Consider the following 27704-nt stretch of genomic DNA (forward strand, 5'->3'; position numbering starts at 1 on the left):
TTAGTGGAATGTGCCACCTGCATTAAACAATGGTGCTGTCGGCCATGTGGTTGGTGGTACAGACTTCAATCAATGACAGAAATGCACTCACTACAGTCATGAGAGAGTCAGATTGGTTCTAGTCCTTTCTGGTATTTATGAGTGTTAGAGTCTGGTCAGTAGTTGCTCAACCCTACTTCCTGGTGTTTCTGGGCATGGAGCTTTTATTTATTTTCGCCTTGTCACTTAGATATTGTCAGTGTATGTAGTCAGCTGGGATGTAAACGCTTGGGTATGTTTGGTTCATTAAAATCTATCTTTACCTTTTTTCTCTCCCTAGGTGTCTGTTGCTGTTAGTATTCAGAGAGCTGGAAACTTTGGGTTAATCATGGAAGGAACTCTACCAATATGAGCACCTGAATGACTGCTTGGTCTGTCCTGCCATTGATTGGTTAATGGATTATCATGCTTGATGTTTACAACATCTGACAATGTCTTTGTAAAAAATGATTATCTCCTTTAAAAATAAAAGCCAAGTAAAACATTTTTGGAATAAGTCAAGACCAAGATAATTCTAAGCAATATCCTGTAGAAGGTGTGAGATGAGTGTGCTGAAATCTACAAACCGTGAGAGATTAGTGATCTTCATTTAAGATATTTTGGGAAGAAAGATGATTGTCTAAACTAGGAGGTATTACAATGAGTGAGTACGAAAAGCTCAGGATTGCTCTCGCTTCCTGGTCAGAGGAAACCAAATGATCTGATATCACCAAAGTGGGAGACCAGGAAAAGGAAAACAAAGTAGGGAAAGATGAAGTTTAAAATAATACATTATGCTCTCTTCAATTTGAGGGTTTAATTTTTTTCATTTAGAGTTTCTGGAACTAACACCTCTTCTACTTCCCTCATTTCCCCTTCCTACTCTTTGCCCTTTGCCTTTTTTTTTTGTCTGAATAACTTGTTCATCCATGATACCTAAAATTCTGCCTGTTTTATTTAGGAAACTCACCAGGATCATACTAAGATGCTGGCTCAGGTGATTTCCAATATTTTTTTCCAATGGTATTTCCAGGTGGTCTCCCATCCAAGTACTAACCAGGCCCGACCCTGCTTAGCTTCCGAGATCAGACGAGACCGGGTGCGTTCAGGGTGTATTTTTTTCCAAATGGTGTAGCATTTATCAGGATGTCTTCTACGCACTTGTGTACTTTTTGTTCCATAGTTCTCTACTCAAAGTCTAACTAAGACTGAAGGCATTCACTATCTTCAGGCATTTGTTCTCCAGGAACTACCACCATGTCAGGTAAGAATGGAAAACCAGAATGTGATCATGAGTGTAAAGATGAATGAATGAGCACAAAACTGAAACCTGCTAGAAGATTTGCTGTTACAGTCTCTGAGATGGTGGCATGTAGTGAGAACAGACAGCTATGAGAGAGCACCGTTTCTTACCTATCATCCGTTCTTCCTCCACTTTCACTGTCTCCCCACTTCCACCCTGTCTCCTGCCAAGGATAGTCAGAATGACTCCACTATTCGCTTAAGCATCTGCCTCTGATAACAGTGTGAGTCTACCAGTTTTGTCCTAGATTCGATAAATGTTTTCCATGGCTTAAAAAAAAAATCAACACGATAAATCTCATCAACACTACCACTACATTGAAAATGGAAAATTGCACAGTGGGCAGGCATGAATGTAAGTGAGGCATGAATGTACCAGGGAAAGTAATGTTTTTAAAGTTCTAATCTAGTCTCCAAAGTGAGGATACTCTCTCATTCCTGCATCAAATACAGTGACTCTGATATATAAATTGATCCAGATTCTTCTTGCAAGTGACAGGTACAAAGGCTCTTAACTGAAATCAGTGTAGAAATGAAGAACAACAGATTTGGATGTGATTTAGGAGACTACAGGGTTCAGTAGAATGGACTGTGGAATGAGGTTTTCAGGGTCCTGAATAAAGGCAGGTGGACACTCATTGATGGGGACACAGGACAGCTGTGTGGAAAGTGAATGCAATGACGGTTGTGTAGTGTACAACTGTACCACTCTGTGGTCTGCATACCTGAAGCACGGCGTTACTTGGGAGCTTCATGAGACACCAACCCTTAACTTCCCTCCCCTCTGAACCAGTCTAACACTGTACAAGATTGTCAGATGAACTGCGTGGACATCAAAGCCTGAGAGCTTTTGGTCTAAATTATAGCATGCAAGAGCCTATGCAGCTGAGATCAACTTACTGCAGGGTCACTTTACGATGGATGGTGCAGTTAATAATTTCTGAGGCTGGAAATGAATGCTGAAGTAAGTATAACTTCCCATTTGCCAGGTATTTACTATGAAATAAAACAAATCTTTAAAAAAATGTGGTGGTTTCATTTATCAGCCAAAATATTGTCAAGTGCTCTTGTCCTAGGTCATCTAGCATTTGAAAATGATATAGATGTTGCCTTTGTGCCAGGAAAGAAAACGAATAATTAAAGAAGTTAAGTTGTCAAGTCTTGAAGAGAATTGAGATTCTTAAGTGGAAGGACTGTTTAAGGTCAGGGGGCTGTCGACACATGGTAGCAGAAAGAATTTTGTGTCCATCTTTAGCATGTCTTCATGTTCGGATGTGAACATCATCTTGTTAGCTCCTACCTTTAATGTTCTTTCTATTTCTGGTAAGAACTTTTCCTATGAAAAGTTTATGTTTATCTCCTTCATTCTTTGTTCTGTGAATCGCGTTCTGTCATCAGTCTCCTAACTGTAAGATAATTGTGATATTCAGTGTAGCTGTCTTATTGTACTTCCCATAAAGTTATAGGCCCTTGTTTTTAATGAAAATAGATTACTTTGTATTTTATAGATTATTTTACATGAATATAATAAATGTGATAAATATAAATTTTATATAAATGTATTTTATGTAAGAATAATATTGCATTTTACTTAATTGTTGTGGTGAGGGAGTTCTAGACTCAATGAATCTCACAGATTTACAACATCTTAAAAACCAGGTAACATACTATGTAGAAATTGTCAAAGAAATGTTGCCAAATAAAATGCTGACATCCTTTTTACTATGAAGATAAAAAAAACTGTTTGAGATTAATATGCCATTTGTATGCAAAATGGGGCAGCTAAGGTTGTTGAAAACAGTTTATTTTCTTTCAATCCTGTTTACTCTATTAATACACTGAGCAAACTCTTCTTTCTAGATAGTGCCAAAGTAAACTTTTGTTGAGCTGAAGTCTGATTTTCATGGTTCTCTGAATTAATAAGGTTTGTTAAGTTCTAAATAGACACATTGCCTAGTGCAGAGTTGTCATCGGGTTCAATTATGTCCCTCCTCTGAGTCCTGAGAGATCAGTTGAAATGTATTGGTTTAGAGGCTTAATTCTTTGTGGGATGTCATTGATGTTTATTAATAATATTAATGTCTCAATCAAGTCCCAAGAGATTTACCATTTTGGGGATACTTGGTTTCTCCTGTGATGCTGCCATAAGTTTTTAGAATCTGGCTAAAAGCCACAGCTTTTGTTTTTTTGTTTGTTTAACTCTCCTCTTTTCTGCCTCTCTATTGTTCAGGGCATTTCAATATTTTCCTATGGGAGGCTGAAAATGGTCTCAGAAATACCCAGTTCTAAGCTCTAGAACCTTATGTTTTTTTTTAAAAAAAAAAACAGAAATTCTCTGTAGATGCAATTAATGATCTTCATATGTTGTGCTCATCCTCAATGAATCAAAAGTGTCCTTTTTTATAAAATGATAGGGAAGATTACAAGCAGAAGAGGTGAGCTAGTCAGGAGTGATATAAGCCATAGTCCTAGGCTGTAGAATCTAGAAAACCCAGGTAATTATGATCCCACAGCCACTCTGGAGGGAGCTCTGACTTGCAGACATATTAATAAGGTCTCCAGTCTTGTGAAAAGATTTATTTCTGCTTTAAGACATCATGTTAGTTTGTGGTTTATTATTGTAGTAGTCTTGAAGAAATAGCACAGTCTTCTCTTCCTATCTTTGTATCACAGAGGATATATAAATAAACATATACATCTCAGAAAAAGTAGACAGGATTTTAGCTGTTGTGAGGTGCTCTGTTGCATCTTGCAATGGAAGAAAAGATACAAGAAAACCAGGATTGTCCAACCTAAATTCTTCAGACTGGTCAAGGTTTGTTATCTATTCCAGTTTCTCTGGCATAGTGGGTTGTTAAAAGGAGGGAAGACACTTGTTTTGTGGTTTTGGATTGCACTTTCACAATGGCAGGAAAAGATATTAGCAGTTACCTAATCCTGTGCGACTAGCACATTCCCAGAGGTAGAAGGCTCACCCAGCCCTAGCAGACACTAAGACATTTTAGTTGACATTGATGCTTTCTCTTGCTTTGGAGGGGAGAAGAGCATAATTGGAGAGCAAGACCCTTTTTGCTGAGTCTACTTCTGCATTCTGACATTGGGCACTTAAAAATCTCTTAGTTCTGACACAACATGAAAGAATTTGACTTGATTAATATACACTCTAATACTATAAACAGAACTTGCCATGGTTTGATTTTCAGTTTTCATTTCAATATTAAAAGATGTATGTGATTTATTTTTAAATTAAGGTGAGATCATAGGATGGGCCCTAGAATTCTGGTTTACCTCTCACTCCTATTCCGTTTCTTTCTCCATCTCTGCCTCTCTGTCTCTGTCTCTGTGGCAAAAAAATACTCTCTTAACTACAATTTAGGACACTAAACCAAACAGAATGAATAGGAACCCATATGCCTAAAGCAATTCATCTGGAAGCAAAATGTAATATACAATCGATGTTAACATGTTTCCTTTTAGGATGTGACACATTTGAGTGTTCAATAAATTTAATTTGGTGATTAAGAAAAGGAAAAGGTTGCCAAACTTCTCCAACAATCTGGAATTTTATTCCATCCATGTACATGCATAGTAACAACATTTGTTGAGAAATTATTTCTATCAGAAGTAGAACATTATCTTTGTGATCACCAGGTGCAGTATTGCTACTCTTATATTTTAAATAGATCTTATATATGAATTAAATTCATACTTGCAGCATCAAGTTTAAGGTTTCGATTTAGACTGTGCCTTTCAAAAGATAAAACTGATTAATACGACCTCATTACTTACAATACTGCTTCTAGTAATGTTGTTCATTCTTTATAAAGTATTGCGTTCGACAGCAAAGGTTTAAAAATTGAGACAGCTGCATCAGCGAAAGAAAATACAAGTACTATACAAGAAGAAAATTGCCATCTTCATTTAACATATTAACATACATGTTTTAAGATTAAGAAAATGGACAGAAACGTACGGCTACGTACAAATGCAAAGCCTAGTGACTAAGAGACTGTATCTGCTAAAATATAAAGTGCAAATGGAGCCTGATTATCCAAGGATTGAAATCTTAAGGCGAACTTATAGCACGTGTATTTAGAACATCTTTGCAAGTTATATTTTAGCATTTACATAGATCTGCAACAGCATAGAAGAAAAAAAATCAAGATACACAAGTGCTTTTGAAGCTATTTCTAAAATGCTCTTCTGTATTGTTTGTGACTATTTTCTTTAAAAGCTACTATACAGTGCAAACCGTATCTGCTACACAATAACTATACAATAACATTACAAATGACTTTAATATAAAGTTTTAAATAAAAAATAACATAACCACAGCTATGAATACTGCTGATAAAATAAATTAATTTTTTTTGAAAATGGCACCAATAATACACTTTACTAATGGACTGTAATGAAATTACATCTTAAGTCTTCAACTCAGCCATAATGAATTATCTCCTGATTGCCCAGTTGTAATTCAAATAGCCTTTTAATTTTTATTTTTATTTCTTGTTCTGGACTGGTTAGAACAACATACTAAACACTGGTACCAAAGGTGACTGATGTTGGCTTATTCAATCAGTTCATTTGACGTGTTCAGCTGCATGTGATGAACAATAAAACTTCTTGTGAGTTATAAAGTTTGAAAGGTTATTGAACTGGATATCACACAGGCGGCAATACTTGCCACTGGTCGGAGCCTGGGTAGAGCCATTCACTCCTTTTGCTATACTAGACAACTGTTCCTCTGCTGAGGGAATTCCTGGGGACACATTCTCATTTGGAGCTAACGGGTTCTCAGAGATCCATGAGGGAGATTTGTGGCCATCTTCATGCTGAGGATTCTGGGAAATGTTCTCTTGCTGCGGGTTGACGGCGGATCTCTCGTCTTGTTTCAGTCCACCATTGACTATTACCATGCCTCTATTTTTGGGAAGCAATGGGAGCGAATCCTTCTTGGGCACGGCACACCCATTGGAGGAGGCCTGGCCTTTAGGAGACTCGTTTTCCGCATTTGTGCTTTGCTCTAGATCAGAGTTATGGATGACAAGAGAACCAGAAATGTAATCACTTGGCTTTATGCCGTAATAGGGAGAAAGCTGGTCAGCTCCCTTTGCCTTCTTTATTGCTCCAGGGTAAAGACATTGTGGAAGAAACAAGTGCTTGTTTTCTTCTTTTGTAGCAATGAGCTGAGCAGCTTCACTGAAGACTTTCAGGCCCTGCAGGGTGGCTAAATGGGATGAAAACAAGTTTCCATTGGGAGAAGGCTGCTTGGGGTTCCCATTCTTCTCTGATTTGATGATGCTTCTCTCAAAGCTGACTTCAGGGCTGTTTCGTTCGCTTTCCGGATTTGGAAACACTTTGCCGTCGAGTTGAGTTAGGTCGTTACGCTGATGTGCAGTCACTGGACAGAAATTCTGCTTGTGGGCCAAGTAATTCTCCACCTTATTGAAGCTGATCTTACACACAGTGCACTCGTGGTAGTCCAGCAGCCTTTTGGGCGAGGCGGTGGTCCTCTCGGACTGGGATAGACACTTTTTGCTGAGATCTATGGGTACGTCCATCTCGAGGCAGGAAACACTGGAGTGAGTAGTGTCACATTTCGAAACTGGAACGCATTTGTTCATCGTCAGAGACGTCTCCAAGTGCTTGGAGACGATTCCTGGGAAGATGTCACATCGTGGGTGGTAGCAGTCTCCCAGCCCTTCAGGAGGTTCTTGAGTGGAGGTGCAGGGGTTGCTGAGATTGGCCACATCAAGAAACCGCTGCTGGGCCAGGGGAGGCCTCTGCTCCTGTTCGGGTAGGCACATCTCGTACATCTTCCTTCGCTTGCGCGTGCGCATGGTTCGCTGCATGGCAGGCACTTTGCTGGAAGCTGATCTCTTTAGGGGAGGGTCGTGGCGGGTGGCGCAATAGTACTGTTTGTGAACCATGTATGTCTCGTGCCGGCTGAAGGTAATGTTACAAGCTTCACAGGTGGTCTTATTTGGGTCACTTTCTCCATCCACTAAGGGGACACTGGGATTTTTCACATCGACAGGTTTGCCATTGATTTTGTCATCATTGCTGTTAGAAGTGGAAAGCTTCTTAGCTTGGGTGGAAAAGTCTTTGTCATGGCCCTTCCCATTTGGCCCAATTAAATCTAACACGGCTGAGGAGTTGAGGCAGGGCGTTTGGAGAAGCGGGTTGTCGGGATCCGCAGAATGGGCAGCTGGATTGAGAAGGTTGATGGACGTCTGGCCAGTGTTGGGACTCACGGCTTCAGATATCTTTTCCGAAACACTGGGGAACTCTGGAGACTTGGCCATCTGCTGCCATCGGCTGCTGCAATAATGTTTTTTGTGCACGAGATAATTATCCAAATTATTGAACGTTATGTTGCACTCGAAACAAGTAGCCCCTTTGGGCATCAAAGGGCTGTAAATGACAGGAGGGTAGTTACTACTGCCATGCCGCAGTCGTCGGTGCACCAGTTCAGACATCTTGGCTAAGATCTCAGAAGCCTGGGGTACCATCGTGATGTCTTGGGGAAAAGCAAATTGAGACAGGAAAGGACCCACAGGGAAAGAAGGCCCCATGCTAGGCTGGACTGGAGACGACGCAAGCCTGGGGCTGGAGGGCTCAGACTTTATTTTTGTGTAAGAAAAGCTCTGTTTGTTGGTGGTCGGCTGGATCTCTGGCCTCTGGTTAGTGAGGAAGAGCTGAGTCTTCTTCTCACACTTGTCCAGCTCAGTGTCAGAGCTCGCGTCTTTAGTCTGCATGGCCTTTTGGCTCTGGGAGAGTTCGCTTCTGGCCAACAAGTCTGTGGCTGGCTGTAAGCTGTCTTCTGTTCCACTCGGAGAGTGCTCCATGTCACTTTCTCTGGGAAGTTTGCCGCCAGGGGCATGGAGCTCCTGATGTTGCACTAACTCCCTCTGAGTTTGGAAACCAAAATGGCAGTGATTGCACCGGAAGGCAGCTTGAGTGAGATGGGAAAACAGGTGTTGGTGGAAGTTGATCACAGAATCAGCGGTGTAGCTACAGACGGTGCATTTCAGACTCGCACCGGGAGGGAGAAACTCTTCCATCTTCACGCCTGGAAAGACACAAAGTTAAATATACGTGTGGGTTTCCAAAGGAGAGGAAACTCTAATAGTCATCGAATGCTTTCACTCAACAAGAACTGAAATCTTACAGAATCTTACATGGATTGGTAACCTTTTACATGTGTCATCATGGTAATGGCCCTGAGTACCTTCCCAAGCACCTTCCTCTGAATGATGGCACAGAGTTGGGGTCAGTGTCACTGACTCCATTTTATGGGTCAGGCAACACACTCAAGGAAGCTCTGGGAACTAACTACAATAATAAAGCTATGGAGTAATAGAGCTATGTATAGACCTCGGTTTCTTTTTTCTTTCTTCTTTTTTTTTTTGGTGCAAGTACTAGGGCTTGAACTCAGGGCTTCTGTTCTGTTCCTTAGGTTTTTCAGTTCAAGGTTGGCATTCTTTTACTTGAGCCACCGACCCACTTCTAGATTTTTAGGTTCTCATTAGAGATGAAGCATTTCGGAGTCTAGGATTATAGCCAAGAGCCTAGCAGGGCCTCAAATTTTCAAATGTCTAATTTTTTTTTTTTTACTGATAAACTCTACAGGAGGAAGAAGTGAGGATTCATTAAATGCACTACAAACAAAGCTAAAAAAACTAAAAACAAAACTATGTGCAAATAAGAGATCATCAGCAGTACACTAGATCCAGCTTTTATTTGGAAGAACCAACTAGAAACTCATTTGTAAAGTATGCAAATCAGAAGTATAGTCATTCATTTTGCTCAACATGTTTTATCTTTATCCAGTGCACCTGGTAGACACCAGGATAGTCATTTGACTTCTTTTAGACCCCCCCTGAAGACAGTTTATTGTGAAGAAAAGGAAGAGGATGATGGAAAGGAAAAACACTTTATAAGCTCAAAGAGTTTATATTTCATAGCATAGGAGGTCAGGGGCTAATATTTCAAAACTTAGCCTTTATTTCAGTTTTTCAATGATTAGGATGTCACCTAAGATATTCTACAAATTTTGTAGTATTGATAATAAAGAACTGATTCCCAAACCCTGGGTTTACCCCATCCAAAAATGTGCCTAGGAAGATTTAGAGTTGATTCATTTCAGTAATCCCATTGACTTGAATCTTAAAAATTGGTAATCAGGATGCTATGATATTACAATAGCTGACGTACAACTCCAAAATAAATGGGAATAGTTTCTTGCTTACTGTTAAAAGATGACTTAGTAAAACTTTAGTTTTAGCCTTCTTTTTCTTTTTCTTTTCTTTTTTTTTGGGGGGGGGGTCTGGTCGTGGGGCCTGAACTCTGGGCCTGGGCGCTGTCCCTCAGCTCTTCAGCTCAAGGCTAGCACTCTACCACCTGAGCCACAGCGCCACTTCCGGCTTTTTTCTTTTTGCTTATGTGGTGCTGAGGAATCAAACCCCGGGGCCTCGAGCATGCAAGGCAAGCGCTCTACCACTACGCTACCTTCCCAGCCCTAGCCTTATTTTTCTTAAAGAATTTAACAGCATAGCACTAAAGCTCTTTTAATAAAATAAACCATAACAATGCACACTTTGAGGTCCCTTTCTGGATGCACATTTTAATTTCCTGAATGTGATTTGTCTAATTGGATTAAAAATTTTTTTAATCCAGTTCAGCAACTCCCTTTTAAATGTACCTACTGTTTATTTCCTAGAATAAAGTCAGTTTCCAATGATCATTTGACACTTAAAATAGTAAATATTAAAATGACAATGCAAGATAATACAGAAACTTTACTTTAAAAATGATTCTACATTGCCCCAGAGGAAAACGGAATGATTTGGCCAGCAATCTGAAAGATAATAGATGACAGATATAGACAAATGATAGATAGATAGATAGATAAACAGGCAGATAGATATATGTACACAAGTTTAGTATAGAAAGAAAGGAGTCTACCAGAGCTATAGAAGATACAAAATTGACCCTTACCACTGTGTGAGTTGAGGTGCATTTCTAGAGCTCGAGCATTTGAAAAGCTCTTGGTGCACTGTGGGAAGGGGCACAAGCTAGAAATCTGATGAGTGCTGTCTTCAGTTTCTTCTGACACTGGAGCAGCCTCTCTTTGCCTCCCGCTGCAGTAGTACATCAAATGGGCTTGCAGGTTCCGCTCACTCCGGTACCAGATGCCGCAGGACTTGCAAGGGAATATATCCTCTGCAGGCACAAACACAGACACATTAGCCACTGTCTTTTGGAGCCAAGCAAAGGTAAAGAATCATGCATTTTTATTTGTTTTCTGAGACTCCTCTCAGGTTCTGGATTATGCAATCAGACCATGACAAATATTGCTGTGCAGTTCAGGATTAGACTTTTAGAGAAATGATGTAATGTCTCACAAATTCTATAGAAATTCCCACTATAGGCATCCTCAATGTTGAAAGTACAAAATATCAATTTTATATGTGTGGCTTAAAATGTGCATTTATAAATAGTGATGGAAAGTGGTTTACCTGATTGGTGTCAGTGTCAACATATGATGCCTACATTTATGATAGCCTTGATGAAAAATCTTGGCATCATACTTTCATTTAATAAATTCATGAAAGAATGCCTACTGTGTGACAGCCTCTATGCTGGATTGAATGTAAAACAAACAGAAATAGGAAACAACTAATAAATAAAGAACAACCAGGGCTGTTGGACCATTATATTATAGTGGATGGCTATTCAGATATAGGAAGCTAATGATGATCTAGAGCCTAGAAAGATATGCTTACTAAGATTTTGGAGGGAAAGAAAGGGAGAGGAGGACTTAGAGAGAAGAAAAAAATATGTCTGACCTCTAGTTGTATAGTTCACTTTCATCAGTGTCCAGTGAGCTCCACTGTGGCACTTTTTCACTCTTTTGCCCTTGAGTTCTGTGCCCTCCCCCAACTCCCAAAGATGTATGTGTGAATACATCATACATAAAGTAAAGAAGGCAGAATCATCCAATACTAAAAACTTCAAAAAGAAGCCTTTTGTTTCCATATCTTGGTGTTTGCTTCAGTATGTATATCACTTTATGTAACTCTGAAGAGGCATTTAGACATTGTGTTTTTGTGTTTCTCTCCTGAGATATCTTCTTCTGGTCTACTGTGTGTGAACATCTAGAATCCTGTATAATTTGTCATATCCCAGTGCAGTTTAGATCTAACTTTTGCATATCAGAGAGAACATGTGCCATTTGTCTCTGTGTGACTCTGGAGTTTTAGAATAGCATCTTTAGCATCAATAGTGAAAGAAGGAAAATGCTGTTAAGGTGATACTGAGCCAAGAAAACCAGGGCATATGGTCACATTAAAGGGGTAGTATTTTGTATTTCTATAAAAGACACATAGGAGCATGGGACAAATGGCAGCAGAATTCTAAAAGTGCAGAAACAGCTAGATAATTGTGAACTATTCAGAGTTGGTGGTAGAATCAATGATAGTGAAAGAGATGAATCTGAAATTTACATATATAAGTATAATATTCTAGTGGAGAGGTAAGGGAATCCAGCAAAACATGCAGTTTCAAATAAAAATTATTATTGACTACTGTGTGCTACTTAACCCCTTATTGTCAAGTTACTTAAAATTACATGATTCTGGAAACTATACAATTTCATAAAGTACCGACTTCAACCCAATGCCTTTAGCTTAGTGATTATAGGATAAAGCCAAACCTTTATGCGCCTATGCTAAATCATTTAAAAATAATAATTTCTTTGTTGCCACAAGCTGAATAAATGATCAAATATAATTATATTTAATATTTTTCCATTACAGCTCTGTAGAAGTGTGAGGTTACATGAAGTTCCTTGCAATATAATCCTTTGTCTCAAATTTAGGTTAAGCTTATATTGTTTCAGTTCCATATGAACAAAATCAGAGTAAGGGTCCAGCCATGGAAATAATATTTCCACTAAGGAAACACAACAATATTAGCTCTTCAGTTCCAAAGTTCTGCATCTATTAGTTGGATGAACTGCAGTTAGAAAATGAATATTGTTGAGTATTTTATTTATTTTAATACATAGACATCGCATCTGTCTTGATTTCCATTCTGCCTAGTCTCTGGGATGTTCAACAATATTAGTTAAGTTGTTTGAAAACCAAATACTGATACATTAAACTAAAAATTTAAACCTATATACTAACTTTAGTGTCCCTTCTCCTGTACAGGAATGTCAACTTTTACATAGAGCTCAATAAAAGAGATCAGTCTAGAATATAGAACTCAGGACCTAGAACACTGATATTTTTGTCTGTTGTATAATGTCAGTTGATATGTTTAAGGAATATACTTCAATATTCTTTTGTTGTTGTTGCTTGTGGTGGTCATGGGGCTTGAACTCAGGGCCTGGTCATTGTCCCTGAGTCTTTTTGCTCAAGGCTAACCCTCTACCACTTTGGGTCAGAGCACCACTTCTGGTTTGTTGTTGGTTAATTGGAGATGAATTTCATGGACTTTCCTGCCTGGGTTGGCTTTGAACCATGATATTTAAATCTCAGCCTGCTGAGTAGCTAGGATTACATGGCACCCATATCAATATTCATTTTAATAGAATAATATTTTAAAGGTAAATTGGCCAGAGAATAATTTAAATTCTCCATGAACTATTCAGTTTCTTGCCTTTGTTTTTAAGCTAGCTACTGTCTTGATTTATCCTGGATTTCCAGGGTTTCTTTCATCCTGGTCATCAGAATGCAAACAAAATCTCTGCATTTGTGCTGAGACCAAGTATTCTCCCAAGCCTCATTAGAATTAACATTTGCACAGCTTCACAATAATATAAGATTACATATTCATTTTCATTTACTTAATTTAGTAAAAATTGCTTTATATGCTTTTTTATTTTTTCAAGTTTTAAAGAATAAAAATTGTTCTACTAGTGAAATATCAGTAATAATGGCTGATTCCTCTGAGCTAAGTAGTGTTATATATTATTCAACTAGATTCAAATATTACTTTTATATATATATGACATCCAGGAATCAAATCTTATTGAATGTATGCATTTTTTCTGTATTCCAATTATGTTTTTATCAAAAGCATTCTCTCTCTCTTTCTCTTTCTCTCTCTCTCTTTCTCTCTCTCTCTATCTCTGTCTCTCTCTCTGGTGTGTGTATGTGTGTGTGCTGGTCCTAGAGCTTCAACTCAGGGTCTGAGCACTGTCCCTGAGCTTTTTTGCTCAAGAATAGCACTCTACATTGGAACCACAGCTTTTGTGGTAGTTAACTACCAACTTTTGTTGGTAGTTAATTAGTTAATTAGAAATATATCTCACAACTTTCTTGCCCAGGACAGATACACACACACACACACACACACACACACACACACTTAAAGTAAAACTTAGATGATAAAATAACAACATTGGTGATAAAAAGTCTGTCCCCAGTTGCTTGTCTGTCAGTAGATTTCTTTTCTCCCACAAATACCCATCACTTCTACAAAGCTGGGCTCACAGCACTCAGCACTTACTATTGACAATAGCTGTAGGCAAAATAGAAGCCATGGCAGCTTGCTGAGGAAGCAGTTGAATCGAATCCAGCAGGCGTGCAGGGTACATCCCTTCTGTGAGAGTCATCTGACTGGCAGCTTGTAGCCTTGAGTCAAAATCCACCACAAAGGCAATTAGCTCTTCACCCTCAGAGATGGCCTTCGTAGTGGTGCACCAAAGCTGACCCCCTATTAAGAAGAAAAAAAGAGAAAGCAAAGCAAAATTGACATGGAATGCTCTGGGAGCCTGTCTGAGGCTAGACTGATGTCAACACCGCCTCCTCACATTGCTCACATGGCTTCCTACTGAGAGGAATATTTGATCAAGATCACAGTTGTTGTCCCTGACCGCCTCTGTGGAGAACTGTATTCCTGGCATTAGTGAACTGTTTAGGGACCAGAAGGAGGAGAAGACCAAGAAAAGTACAGACATAGTCCATACAAAGTTCCTCTCAACTGTCAGTACTCCAGGATTGCCTCTATCCTTAACTCATTAACCATGCTACCAATCACACTGGTGTAACGCTGGAAACCCTCATGGTACGGTTCCAACTACAGACGTTTACTTTAGAAAAGCCTTTGAAGTTACTTATTCTGTATTTTATGGAAGCTTCTCCCCCCTCTCTTAATCCTTTTCTTATATCAGTAGTGCATCAATACCTGATGAACCAAACTTCAAAAAAGTAAATAGAAACTCCTAAAATCTATAAAGTTAAAATGAAATTCCACAGAGTTTGATTCTCCCTGGGTCTGTCTGCTGCCATTTTTGTACTCTTTTTCCCTTTGGCTAAGTGATCTTTACTTATATAATGTTCTTTATAATGTAGCCTTTTTATCTTCCCTTACCCTGATTGAACTTTCTGAGAACAAGATATACCAAAGATCCTTTTCAAAAAGGCTTATTTAAATAAAGATTTGTTTAAATGAAAAGAACCCTGTCTTCAAACACTTAAGATATGCTCTGGTTCTGCACTTCAAATGATCATGTGTGGAGCATTAAAAAGAAAAATTAGCTATGCAAGAACATCTTCTAATGTATTGGAATGTGATAGTGAATGCTCATTTATTTAACATGTTTAGACAGGCAAAGCACTTATATTTTGTTATCTACACTCTCAGGCTTAGATATGTATCCTATACAGTCATGTCTGAAATAATACGGCATCCTTGATCTGTTATAAAAGCTTTTTTTCTCCATTGTGTATATATTGGAAGGTTGTATATGGACTCATTAGGTAAGAAAAAATTGTACTCATTTTGATAAGTCATATTGCTCTCTTTATCTTTCAGCATAACTGTCTTTTCAGCTACACTTCATTTTTTCTCCCCTCAGAGATCATGGTTTTTAAACAACTTGTGGTGAAAATCTGGTGAAGGAGATAACCACAGCTCATGATACAGCTGAGTTGAAGAGAGGAATCAGGAAGTGGTTTTAGAGAAAACTTGGGGGCTATTAATTAAGTCAGGTGATTAAGTTTTAAAAGAAAGCAAACAAAACACCTCCCATAATAGTATATATGTTTAAATAATATATATTTTAAAAATGTGAGAAAGTTGCCACCCATAGATACTTAACTACTGAACACCTCTGACATTTTGATACAATTTTCCTGAAGGCATACGGGTTCATGACCATGGAATAAAACAGATTTACATTGGCCTTGTTTGCTCACTTGAAAATTATAGAAGTTGAACTATATCATTAGTGAACTGGATGAGAAACAGAGGTGTTTTCAGATGGGGGATTTCTAATGGTGCCATTCTTTGCCCTGGCTTCAACTGCTCTCCCTCTTCTGATGCACACAGAGATCCATGCTACCCATAGCTGCAGACAAGGCAATCATCCCTTCCTCTGGGATAGAGTTTATTATGGAAGTTTGTGTAATAAGGAGGGGAGGAAATGCGCACCAGGAACACAATTCAGATTTATTTTGTAACAAGGTCTTTCAGAATGCTTCTATTTCAATGATGAAATTCACTGTCTAGGAAAATACATCTCTGGGCACCTCTCACAAAAGTAAGGACAGGTTTGGATTTCCTATAGAGGCAAAGACTAGAAACAACACCTAATGACAGGTAACTATTGTCACTACTATGATATATGTAACAGAATGACAAGACAGGCTCAAACTGCGAAGCAAAACAATCTGGTAAATGAATAAAACAAAATTGAATAATATTAGGTGCAAAGACAAGTAAACAAAATATTTTCCTTCATTATTAAGTAACCTGGCCATTAGAATACATGTCTTTCTTTTCAGAGGTACCCATATTTTATGTACCATATTTTATCATCATTATCACTTTCATCTCATTTGGTGGTTTTGTCAGAACATATCATTTTTAAAAGGCTAAGTGATGGTGACATCACTGTGTAGACATGATGAGGAAGTGTCTGTCAAGTCATAGCCAAAATAAAGGTTGTTGCATTTGTTATAGGAATTGGCAAATCGTCCATAGTATGATATTCTTTAATAAAAAATTGCAGAATGTGAAAGCTTGAAGTAGTTGTATCTGACTCATGTTAGGAAAATATTCTACATTGATTTAAATGAATGAACACATTCATGGATTGTTTTTCCCTACCAGGCTAGAAATGAAACTGTAGGGGTAGGATGTATTAAACAACAGCCCTTCAATTGTGAGAAGTATTAGTTGTGAGGGAGCAAACAGTCAGATAGAAGAAGTATGGTGGAGAGAGGGTTGGGTTATATTTCAAGAAGAGTAGGAAGACTGTAGAAAGGACATCTAGGCCCGACCTAGATGGTGATGCCACTAACCAGGTTGTAGGCTGGTATCTTTTTTTAAAAGGGAAAAACTGTACAAAGGGGCTACAGTTACATGAGCAAGGTAATGAGTACACTTCTTATCCAGTAAGCTGGTATCTTAATAAATATTATACAAACACCAACAGTGGACAATTAGTATTAGTTAAGAGTGCTTCCTTAGGCCCTGATTGATAAATTTCATCTCCTTTAATCCTGTCAGTTCATGTATGAGACAGGTGATATCTTCCTTACTTTGGTGTTGAGAAAAAAATGAGGCTTGAAAAGGTTAACTAACTTTCTCAAGGCTGCACACATAGTAGTGACATTATGAATTAAACTTTGGCTTGTCCGACTACAACAATTGTGACTAAGGCAGAATACATTTGTGGATCACAACTTCTATATTGACCCATTAGAAATGAAAATAGTTTCTAGCAATCAATATGTGTCTAAGAAAGCAGAAGAATTAGTTTATTTTTTTTTACTGATTTTAGCACTAGAGTACATACTGCCAACTAAAATTTATAGTTGCATGAAATGTGGTAGTGTTCATGTTGAAGTAATTTGAATGTATGAACATACTAAGTCATGTTAACAGTTATTTTAGTACCTTATACCAACTGTCCTCATAATGGAAAGAAACAAAAATATCATATTTGACATTAAGATTAGAGCAGTATTATTAAAAAACACAAGTATTCATTCATAATTTAAAGAAATAGCATAACTTGCGCACCATTGAGAGAATGTAAACTTGTACAATAGAGTGATTCTTCTAAATGTTATTTAGCAATCCTACTTTAAGTAAATATATATCCCCAAAGACCTAAAAGCATTGAAGTGCTATTTTTATCCACAGGTTCATAACATAGCAGTACTGCTCACAATAGTTAAAACATAAAATCAGTTCATGTCAATTTACAGATGATTAAGGAAAATATGACCTATATGTCCAGTAGAATGTTAATTCGCCTAACAAAGGAAGGACATACTGGCACATGCTACAGCCTGGATACACTTCAGGAAATTATGCTAAGTGAAATCAGTCACAAAAAGTACAAATATTATGGTGAAATGATTTGACTATTGTGGAATACTTAATATATCCTATATGCTGGAGACAGAAGATACACTGGTGATTGTTAGGTTTGAGTGGTGGGGGGTGAAGAGTTAGGGTTTAGTAGGAAGGCAGTTTAAGTTTGTCAAGATAAAAATGTTCTGGATAGGTCATGGGCTATAGTTACACACTTATGTAATGCCATTTAAAATACTAGCAAATTTTATGTAGTATCTATTTTAACAACATTTAAAACAGTGTAAATACTAAAAAAACTTTTCACTAAAACACATCTGAAACTCTCAAGAAAATTTTACATGCTTTTAGCCACAGCTAAAAAGAATATGAATTGAATTCCAAGAAGGTGCTTTCCATATGAAGTATTTTTCAAAAGCACCCAAGAAATCAAGGCTGTCTCCCTGTCTGGTTTTACAAATATATTTATCTGTTTTCAGATTCAAGAATTAAATACATGAGGCATTAACTTATGAAGAAAATGAGAGGTTTATTTAGCACACAAGGCTGAAGGCTGAAAATCCAAATGGCAATAGCATAGGTTCGCTGGAGAGATCCCAATGACAAATAACAGAATATGTATGGAGGAGAGCTCACATCTCCAAACAGAAAGTCAGAGAGGGGTTGGGATCCACACTCTCAGAAGAATCCATTTCCCAACTGACCCAGAGACTTCCCGTTAGCCCATCTCTTAAAGTTACCATTACCTTAAATAAAAAAAAATACCCCTAAGGACTGGTGGGCCTGCAGATAAACTTTAAGGTGAGATGAGCAATTGCCACATTGTAGCATCAAGCTACGAGGTGAACAAACCACCCTTGAAAGTCACATACCCACTAAAATGAAAGTGGTCATTTGTCCATACTGTTTTCATTTGGAATACATTTTGAATACTTTTTTGAGGTGAACAAACCACCCTTGAAAGTCACATACCCACTAAAATGAAAGTGGTCATTTGTCCATACTGTTTTCATTTGGAATACATTTTGAATACTTTTTTGAGTGCTTTAGCTCCAGTGAGTTTGTTGATTCAAATTTCTACCTGATTCTAGTGCCAGTAGATTGTTCTTTATCAAATGAGATTTAAGCAATGAGATGACTGTAATTTATTCCTATTTTCCTGTGATACCAAGAGGCTGGAAGTTTAAGTCAGTAGTTAAAAAATCACCGTGAGGAGAACTGAGAAGGAGAAATGGGAGCTGGGATTGTAATTTGCCTAGTTATGCTTTCCATAAAGCTAGTACATCAGGTATGCCATGATACCCATATGTTGTTCAAGAAAAAGTTCCTGAACTTTTTCTCAAATCATGCTAGTCTCTAGCCATGATCCTCCCCGTTTCACCCTCTAAGGTAGTTATGGACATGAGCCACTGCCACCTTTGCTGGACCGGCAGTCTTATCTGCACAGTAGACCCACATGGAGAGTTTTTAATCAATATCCATTTTGAGACCTTATTTCTGATAGATAAAATCCAAGTCTCAGAGAGTAAAGTTTGGGCTTCCTTTAGAAGCTTTTAGCAATCTTGTAGAAACTTCCCAGAATGCTCAATACACCACTAGATTTGAGAATAACTGGCATGGGACAAACTACCTGCAGCTTGTCATGCAGCTTGCATCACTAAGTATCTCCTGAAAGTGTTCAGATGATTAAGCAGAGAAGCAGTCCATGTTTGGAACTCAGTAAATGACATTTACAAGTTCAAATAGTTGTGAATCATATTTTTCCTAATAGAATTTTAGGATTGTGGGAATGAAGGAAAGGGTAAACAAAGAATTGTGGATAAATTTATACTTCTTTCAGTTGAGTAAGCTCGTTAGGAACTCAGTGAATTTGTGAATTGTGCTTGGTTTTTACAATGCTAATTTCTATATTGCTTTGAAGGTACATAACTTATTACAAATGACTGGTTATCGCTCCAAATTGTGATTATAATTTATTTTCTTTTATTGTTTTTATGAAGGTGATGTACAGAGGAGTTACTGTTACATGAGTCAGGTAATGAGTATATTTCCTTATAAAGAGTCACCTCTTCTGTCATTTTCTCCCAGTTTTCTCCTCCGGATCCCCATCCCCAACAAGTTATATAGTTCAACATAGTGTCTAGTGACTGTCACTGTTGCATTTGTTCATACTTTGTCCCACAATTTCTGTGTTCCCTCCCACTCTACCCAAAACAGATAAACTTACATACAAGATAAAAATTACATAAATCCAAAACAAGGACAAAGGCAGGGAAAAAAGAAGCAAGAAACATGGGTTGCACTGTTTCCTCATTTGTTATAACTAGAAAATGCCTATACCTGTAAAAATAAACATACTGGATTTTACAAAAAACACACTTGGACATGATAAATTATACAGAACTCTAGACATTCACACAGTGAGACCAAAGGAGAGGTTCACAAAAGGTTCAATAGCTAGGGGCATATGATCATATGAAATGATGTTTATAGAAGTGAACTCCCCAAATTATTGACGGGTCATATTGTGCAAACAAGAGCAAAAAATAAAACATGTTACACTTTCCCTGGATGGACATGAAATCTTTGTCAAATGATATCAGGCACTTGCACAGCTATCTGGGATCTTTTTGGCTTCCACCAATTGGGCAGGTTATTTTAGGCATTTCTTTTTCTCTGTCTCTCATGCTGTAAACATTGTCTCTGTCCTAGGTCTGCTTGCTCACATCCAAGTCTCCTCACAACAAAGGACACAAACATTCAAGGCTTAATAAAGAGTAGCAACAACTAAAACCTTGGCATTCTTGCAAAAGTATGTACTTGGTATTCTAAGGAATGTTTATGATCAAGGTTCTTGTAACACAGACCCTGTTCTTAACAGACAGCTTATACATTTTCCCCATAATTGCTGTCAAAACTGCAAGGAAATATACTACAAGTCTTGATAATAAAGAATAAAGTCACAGTTCAAACTTGATTATATTTTGGAAATTCATGCTCCTCTTACTAGAAGCAGTGGCTTTAAATATCTCCCTATCCTGCCAAATTTTTCACTTGCACTTTTTATTATTTATGAAATCAGTGTCTGTACAATGTCATGCAGACCTCTGCTGATAAACTCTAATTAAGATTAAGACAGGCCTTTTGGAAAGGATCCCATCATTAGCAAACATGATAAACACAAAACTACTCCTTACTTGTCAACCAGGAGCAATTCAGTAACCTAACAGTATTATCTGTTGCTAGGATACAGAGCTGACAAAGCTTCAATTATATTGTTCGACCATACCTATAGAGTTCTGTATAAGCAAAATGTATCCAGAATAAAAGCATTTAACTTCATCCGTGCTATCTGCAATTCATAGCTTCATACAATGGTAAAAATCAGGTTAATAATTACATAGCATGCTGAAAAATCTTTTCCATGTGTTATGTCGATATATGTTTCTTTCTAATTTATCTCTCTGTGATTGATAAACGCTTACTTTGTAAAAAAATTATATATATAATGCAAGCAATGTGAAGCTGTATACCTGTAGCACAACTAGTGGGCTCATCAAGATACTGACCTATGCTTAGCATATAAATATAGAACAAATTGAGCCAATTAAATCACATTTAGATTTTGCATTATTCTGCCTGAACATACAGAAGTATAAGGAGCGGTAAGAAAGGAGATAGGGTACCAGTGTGAATCTTTATGCTCAGTTAAAAAAATACACCCTCACCTAACAGCATGAAGAAAATAGATGGCTTAAAGTAATAATTTATTCTAATGACATTTCTAAGGATATTTTTACAGTTCAAATTAGTAAGTTTTATTCTAAGTAATATTAGGTCATTATATTTATATCTCATTTCTTCTTTTGTGGGGAACTTTAGGGGGAAAGCCCACCCTCCCAATAGCTTCTAAAATAAACATTTGACCAGGGAGAAAACAAAGGAAAATACCATGTGTGTGGAATGAGAAAGGTTTGGGAATTAGACTGTTGAGAATATGTTACTGTTAGTGACTTTTGGAGATTTTCATAGAAAATTAGAAAAAAGTAATTATGGATAAGCAAATAGAATTTTAAAAGGTAATTCAGGATTATACAAACACACACACACACACACACACACACACACATGAACAAATTGACTAAGGGATGGTATACTCCAGGGAGGGTGCCCATGTTGTCACTACATTGAAAACTAAACAGTTTAACAAAATGAAAAAAAGATTCTGGCATAGAAAACATGTTTTTATGAGTATACACTAACTTGCTATAATATTTCTCAATAGGTGGAATGATATTTGTGCATAAACCTAAAAACTCTACCTTAAACACAGTGTAAAAAGATGATGAACTGATGACCAGAGCATGACCAGCCAAGGCTTAGTTAAGATTAGGGTTTAGGTCATAGAGACTACATGTTGTTCCTGGAGTAAAGCATTCACAACACCTAGGAGGTGCATTTATCTAAAATTAATGTCATACTTTGGAAAACTCACTGAGCATTTAACACACACAGACACAGACACGCAGACACACAGAAACAGGCAACAGGAGATGACAGAGACAGAGACAGAGAGATTGCAGACTTGTAGGTTCCTTCACTTCTTTTATTTTTACTAGCAATTAGAAATTCACACACCATGTATCCTTCTGAACTTTGAGGTTTTTTTTTTTAATCAAAAGTGGAGAGCCATTGGTCAGAATTCTCTAGAAGCTGAAGAACGCCTCATTTCAACATGGGACCTGCTTGTGCCTAGATCTCATGGTCCTGACACGAAAACACGACATATATCTATATGTAGCCACATTGCTCAATACAAACATTATAATAAATTCAAATCCAATACTGTTGAAAATTCTTGACAGTAAGGTGGTGCAAGGGATAGAACTTATAAATTATGGGTGCCCCTGCTTTGAAAACCGCTTTGGAGGTTCCTTTGTGCCTTGGCAAATACAGTAGGAATATGAGGTATTGTGTAGGTCCTCCTGCACAGCACCTGATAAAAGAATAAAGAGCTGTGACATATTCTTAAAACAATAGAGGAATTAAAGGGAAACAATGGGCCAGCTGCTTCATTAATACAATCAAAAGGGAGCCCAGCACAGAGGAGTCCAGATAATTAAGCACTACTCTTTTAGCCTTCTTTTCTGTACAAAAATTGCTTAAAATGTATTAACTACTTCATAGTTGTTAGATAGATCTGTGCACTTGTTTATTTAGAGTTGATTAATGCCTTTTTTTTCTGTATGCAGCAACATGCCAACTCATAGTTTACAATACTTTTTGAATAAAATGCTATAAGAATAATAGATAAAGATCTGCACAATGCACAGCAATAAATCAAAAGCATTTTGCAAAAGGTCTTTCCTGTTTTTAAACAATCTTTAACATTTTTCATTTGTACTGTATGGCCAATGCAGGTCATTTCGGGGTATTCAACTTTCCCAGGCTGGTCCTCCTGAGATCTTTTCATAGAACATTGTAGTAGCGCTACGGTGGGTGAAGGAGTGCAGGGTCAACTTTGAACAGCAACTCTGAACGCTCCTTTGGTATTTTCATCAAAGGACATTTAGAAAAAAAATTGCTTCCTATTTAATCAAGGAGGATAGTCAAATGATGAAATTACCTGACATACACTAAGTCTTTACTTGATTACAGGAAATGGGGAAAACCACAAGCTCTTTATGTTGAAACGTAGCTTAGAATTTAATGATATCAAGACTTTCATTCTTCAACTCTTCTGTAGATAGCTCTTCCCCTGAAGTCAACAAAATATTTAATTGCTGAAGAAATGCAAAACTGGGAACTGGCCATTGTGTGCCAAAGGTGGAAGGTGGATAGAAACTTCCTTCTGCTTTTCTTTTAGTTGTTCTTCAGTAAACCTATGTCAACACAAATTACCAACTTGGTTATCTCACCTGGGAAGGTTAAAAGCAGCCTGTCATCATTATTTTAGAACAAGAAACAGGGAGATAAGTGAACAGAGATATGTAACCATATTTCTGAAATGAATAGAAAATTCTCTTTTTACACATACATTGCATATAATTTAAAATGCATCAGCCGGAGTCCTATTTCCAAAGATCATTCTGTATTATGTCAATATTTTAGAGGATAAAGAATACTCATTCTGGTCATGACATCTAGACTTTCCTAGTAGCTCCATAAGTGTTACTTGAATAGAAATAGTAGATATAAACAAGAATGTCTGTTTTAGGATCTATTGCATATGGTTATTTATTTGAATATTTATGTCTTGATTAAACCCACAAAACTTAGTTTGCTAAGGTACTAATTAAATGGAAATAAAAGTACATTGTTTAAAGGCTTATGGATGATCCTTAGCTAATAAATGATTCCTTGTGATAGTGTAAAATACTGGTAAATGTTAGTAGTACTGTGTTATGAAATATTAAATTGCAGTCTCTCATTCAGCAAGTATTCACGAAATGGACTTAACGAAGTATCTGCAATTTATTTGTCACTTCTCAGAGCAGAGATTATAAATAGAGATTTTATTACCTACCATAGAGTCAACAGACAATATTGGTCTAAGCAGTGCCCAGAAATATAAGCATCCATAGTATTCTAAAGGACTGAGGTAGGTGATAAATCTGAAGTGCTATCTTCCCATTTTATAGATGGGAAACAAAGTCAGTCTGAGAAATCAGTGCATTTCCTTACTGATCTCTGTTCTCAGGAAGCACTGCTTGGTCCAAGCTTGTATCAGACACTCATTTGATCTTTTCACTCTTGGCTTGAATTCTTTCTTGCAAGAAAACGTCTCCTATGGAGATAATTTTCTTCCCCTTTTTAGACACACACACAGGGACCCTTTCAAAAAAGTTACCAGAGTCACTGAGGTCAGATTTGAAGTACACACATTTCTGCTGAAGTACATGAGAAGAAGTTCTGTCTTAAGAATGAAAAGAGCATTCAGAATTGTGTGGAAAACCTTTTGAGCTGATACGTTGAAAGGCATTAGACTCAGGTGTCTGACCTTGGGTTTAATCAAATAGACAAGATGCTTTGTATGGAATTTCAGTAGGAAAAGTTGTGCTCATGGAGTCTTTTAGCATTTCTGCAATTGGTATGACGATTCTCCTAGGGTAGCTGTGCCCTGGCTTTGCGAATTACAGGGGTATACCATGGTAGTGAGCTAATGGTGTGGCCATCATGATTTGAAGTGACCAGCCAAGAGGTGACATTGCACCCCAAAGGCAAGCTGTCACAATTTCACCTGCTGCTGATAAACTGATTACAAAGCTGCTTAAGACTCTGCTTGTAAACAAAAGCATTTATCAACTAATAATTTGCAATAAACTGATGTAACTCCCAGCTGAGCCCCTAACTGTAATTGTCTTTACCATCTGCCTATTAAAATACCATTCTTCATCAGCAATCAGGAGCAGAAGGGAGGAAATATCCACCAAAATACACAAATTGCAAGCTTATGAATAATCTGAGTGCATTCCCCACTTTCATTATGACTCCTGGGTTAGGTATGCTTCATTTTCATTCTTGCTTAGTATGGGAATGCTTGGAAATTAGGTAGAGGGGAAATAAAGAGGGGAGAGGAAAATAAAACATTGTGCCTGCTGCTCTGCAGAAGAATAAATTATACAATTCATTGTAAGAGGCTGTTTTTAATTTCTTCTTTCCTTCTTCCACTTCTCCGTGAAATATCCATTGCAGGATCCTAATGAAAACCCCTCCAAGCACCAGGCAGAAAATGAACCTTGCTATGTGTTTGTCAGCACATCCATTTCCTTATTTTTGTTTTATTTTTTTTTTTAATTCCAAGGGACTTACTAAACTTCTCAAGGGAGCCAGGGAAAGCTGTGATACCGAAGGGCTGGCCTGGCCTTTAGTTTGAGGTCGTTGGTCTGCAACTTTAAGGATGTCCTTTCCATTTCCACTTTCCATCAAATGATTACAGGTGTTCCGTACCACACCTTCTTCCTGACGGCGGGTTTCAACATCACTCATTGACAGTGGTTAGAAACTCTTCTTCTAAGAAGAACTCTTGCCCCTTAAGTAAATATCAGATGCAACCATGTACAAAAGACAGCAGGGAAGGGGGTTCAATACTTTGCTGTTGTGTTTTGTTTGCAAAAGCTTATTCTACGCCTTCACAAGGTTGATTAACTTTTATGTATATTTCCCAAGATTTTCTTCACAAAACAGTCTATTAAGCCCTTGTCATATATATATATATATATATATATATATATATATTTCTACACACAACACACATACATACCCTTTGTCATACATATATATATATATATATATATATATATATATATATATATATATAGCTGACTGGGGGGGGGAAGAGAAGCCCAGAAACAGTGGACAAAGGGTGAACCAATTCAGCAGTGATACTCACTAGACACTGTTGGAAATGAACTATACAACTTGGGGGAAAAGGTTCAGGAGGGAAAATACTGAAAGAAAATGAGGGAGAGGCTGATACTGTTCAAAAAGAAATATACTCAAACCTGACTTATGTGACTGTAAACCCTCTGCATATCACTTTTACAATAAAATCTAAATAAATAAATAAAAACAAAGTCCAACAAAATCCAGGAACAACACGTCATTAAGGGAACTTTGGATTTAAAAACTACACATTCTACTTTTTCTTTTTTTGTCAGTAGTAGGGCTTGAACTTGGGCCTGGGCCCTGTCCCTTAGCTCTTGAGCTCAAGATGAGCACTCTACCTCTTGAGCCACAGCGCCACTTCTGGTTTTCTAGTGGTTTATTGGAGATCAGAGTCTCATGGACTTTTCTGCCCAGGGTGGCTTTGAACTGTGATCCTCAGATCTCAGCCTCCTGAGTAGCTAGGATTACAGGCATGAGCCACTAGTGCCTGGCTAATTTTTTTTTCTCTGAACATGTCCAAGTATTGCAATGAGCAATGGCCAAGTTTTGTAAATAGTATTCAAATTCTAGGAATGTCAATATGTGTCTCTTTCTTCTCATAGCATGCACTTTTAAATTGATGTTTGTGTTAATATTTTATTTTATTACCCATTTTATTCTTCTATTTATTTTATTCTCCTTCTTTATCATCCACTTTTAACTATAACAGAACTAATGATTTCCTTGCACAGGAGAATGAAAATGGATGCATGCATCTGTTTCTCACTGTGCCTATTATGAAGAAGAAAATTAATAGGAGGAAATGAAGCTCATTTTCTTCATGAAGGACCTATAATGCAGGCAGAATTGGATGTGACTTTGTTCCTTGAGTTGCATCAAATATCAACAAATGCTGATATAGACTTTTTATTTTATGCTGGAACTAAGTCTTGAGCTCAGGGTCTGGGCACTGTCCATTAGCTTTTTCAGTCCCGGCTAGTATTATGCCCCTTGAGTCATAGCTTCACTTCTGTCTTTTTGTTGGTTAACTGGAGATAAAAGTCTTACTAATTTTCCTGTCCAGGCTGTCTTGGAACACCAATTCTCAGACCTCTGCCTCCTGAGTAGCTAGGATTACACGTGAAAGCCACTGGCACTCAGTGAGAACTTATAAATAACAAAGAAAATTTCAAAGATACTAATTACAGTTATTACTATTGTGAATTACTAAGTACAGTTCTAGAGGATCTTTATTTGAACCTTATTCTTCCTTTCTGGGATTTGAGATTCTTTGTTCATGGAGAGAAATAAGTAAGATATGAAGATTGAGCAAATGCCACTCAGAAGGAGGACTTAAAATGTCTTTTACAAAAGTTAACAAAAAGCAATATAACATAGCTTCTAATTCAATGTGGAAAGGAGAGAACATGTTTCTAGTTGCTTCCACATATACACCAAGAAATTGTGGTGTACAGTTTCTATTTTTTTCATTAAATAAAGTTTTTGCACTACACATATTTTTCACATTGTGATAGAAGTTCAGAAAATTTTAAAATGAGAGTAGTTTCAGGAGAACATCGTTTTGGCAAATTTACCACCAGCAGATGGCGCTCAGTGCATTCTGTGAAACAAGCCCAAAGGCCAAAAAAAAAAAAAATACAAATTTTATTTATTTA

The 27704-nt window shown here is 37.4% G+C and overlaps 1 protein-coding gene across 2 annotated transcripts in view; it reads right to left on the reverse strand.

Annotated features, from left to right (window-relative positions):
- Positions 1 to 4861: 4861 nt before the first annotated feature.
- Zfpm2 (zinc finger protein, FOG family member 2) overlaps positions 4862 to 27704 on the reverse strand; it is a 447501-nt gene continuing 424658 nt past the window's right edge. Inside the window, exons 6-8 of one of the 2 annotated variants that reach the window (XM_013012481.1) lie at positions 13843 to 14049; positions 10324 to 10548; positions 4862 to 8395 (exon numbers count right to left, since the gene is read on the reverse strand). In XM_013012481.1, the coding sequence (XP_012867935.1) occupies positions 5904 to 8395; positions 10324 to 10548; positions 13843 to 14049 (2924 nt within the window). In that variant the 3' untranslated portion in view covers positions 4862 to 5903. The remainder of the gene's footprint in view (positions 8396 to 10323; positions 10549 to 13842; positions 14050 to 27704) is intronic. The other variant, XM_013012482.1, reaches the window with a different exon arrangement.

The sequence above is a fragment of the Dipodomys ordii genome, unplaced genomic scaffold (assembly GCF_000151885.1).
Source record: "Dipodomys ordii isolate 6190 unplaced genomic scaffold, Dord_2.0 Scaffold17, whole genome shotgun sequence".
In the NCBI taxonomy this organism is placed as follows: domain Eukaryota; kingdom Metazoa; phylum Chordata; class Mammalia; order Rodentia; family Heteromyidae; genus Dipodomys; species Dipodomys ordii.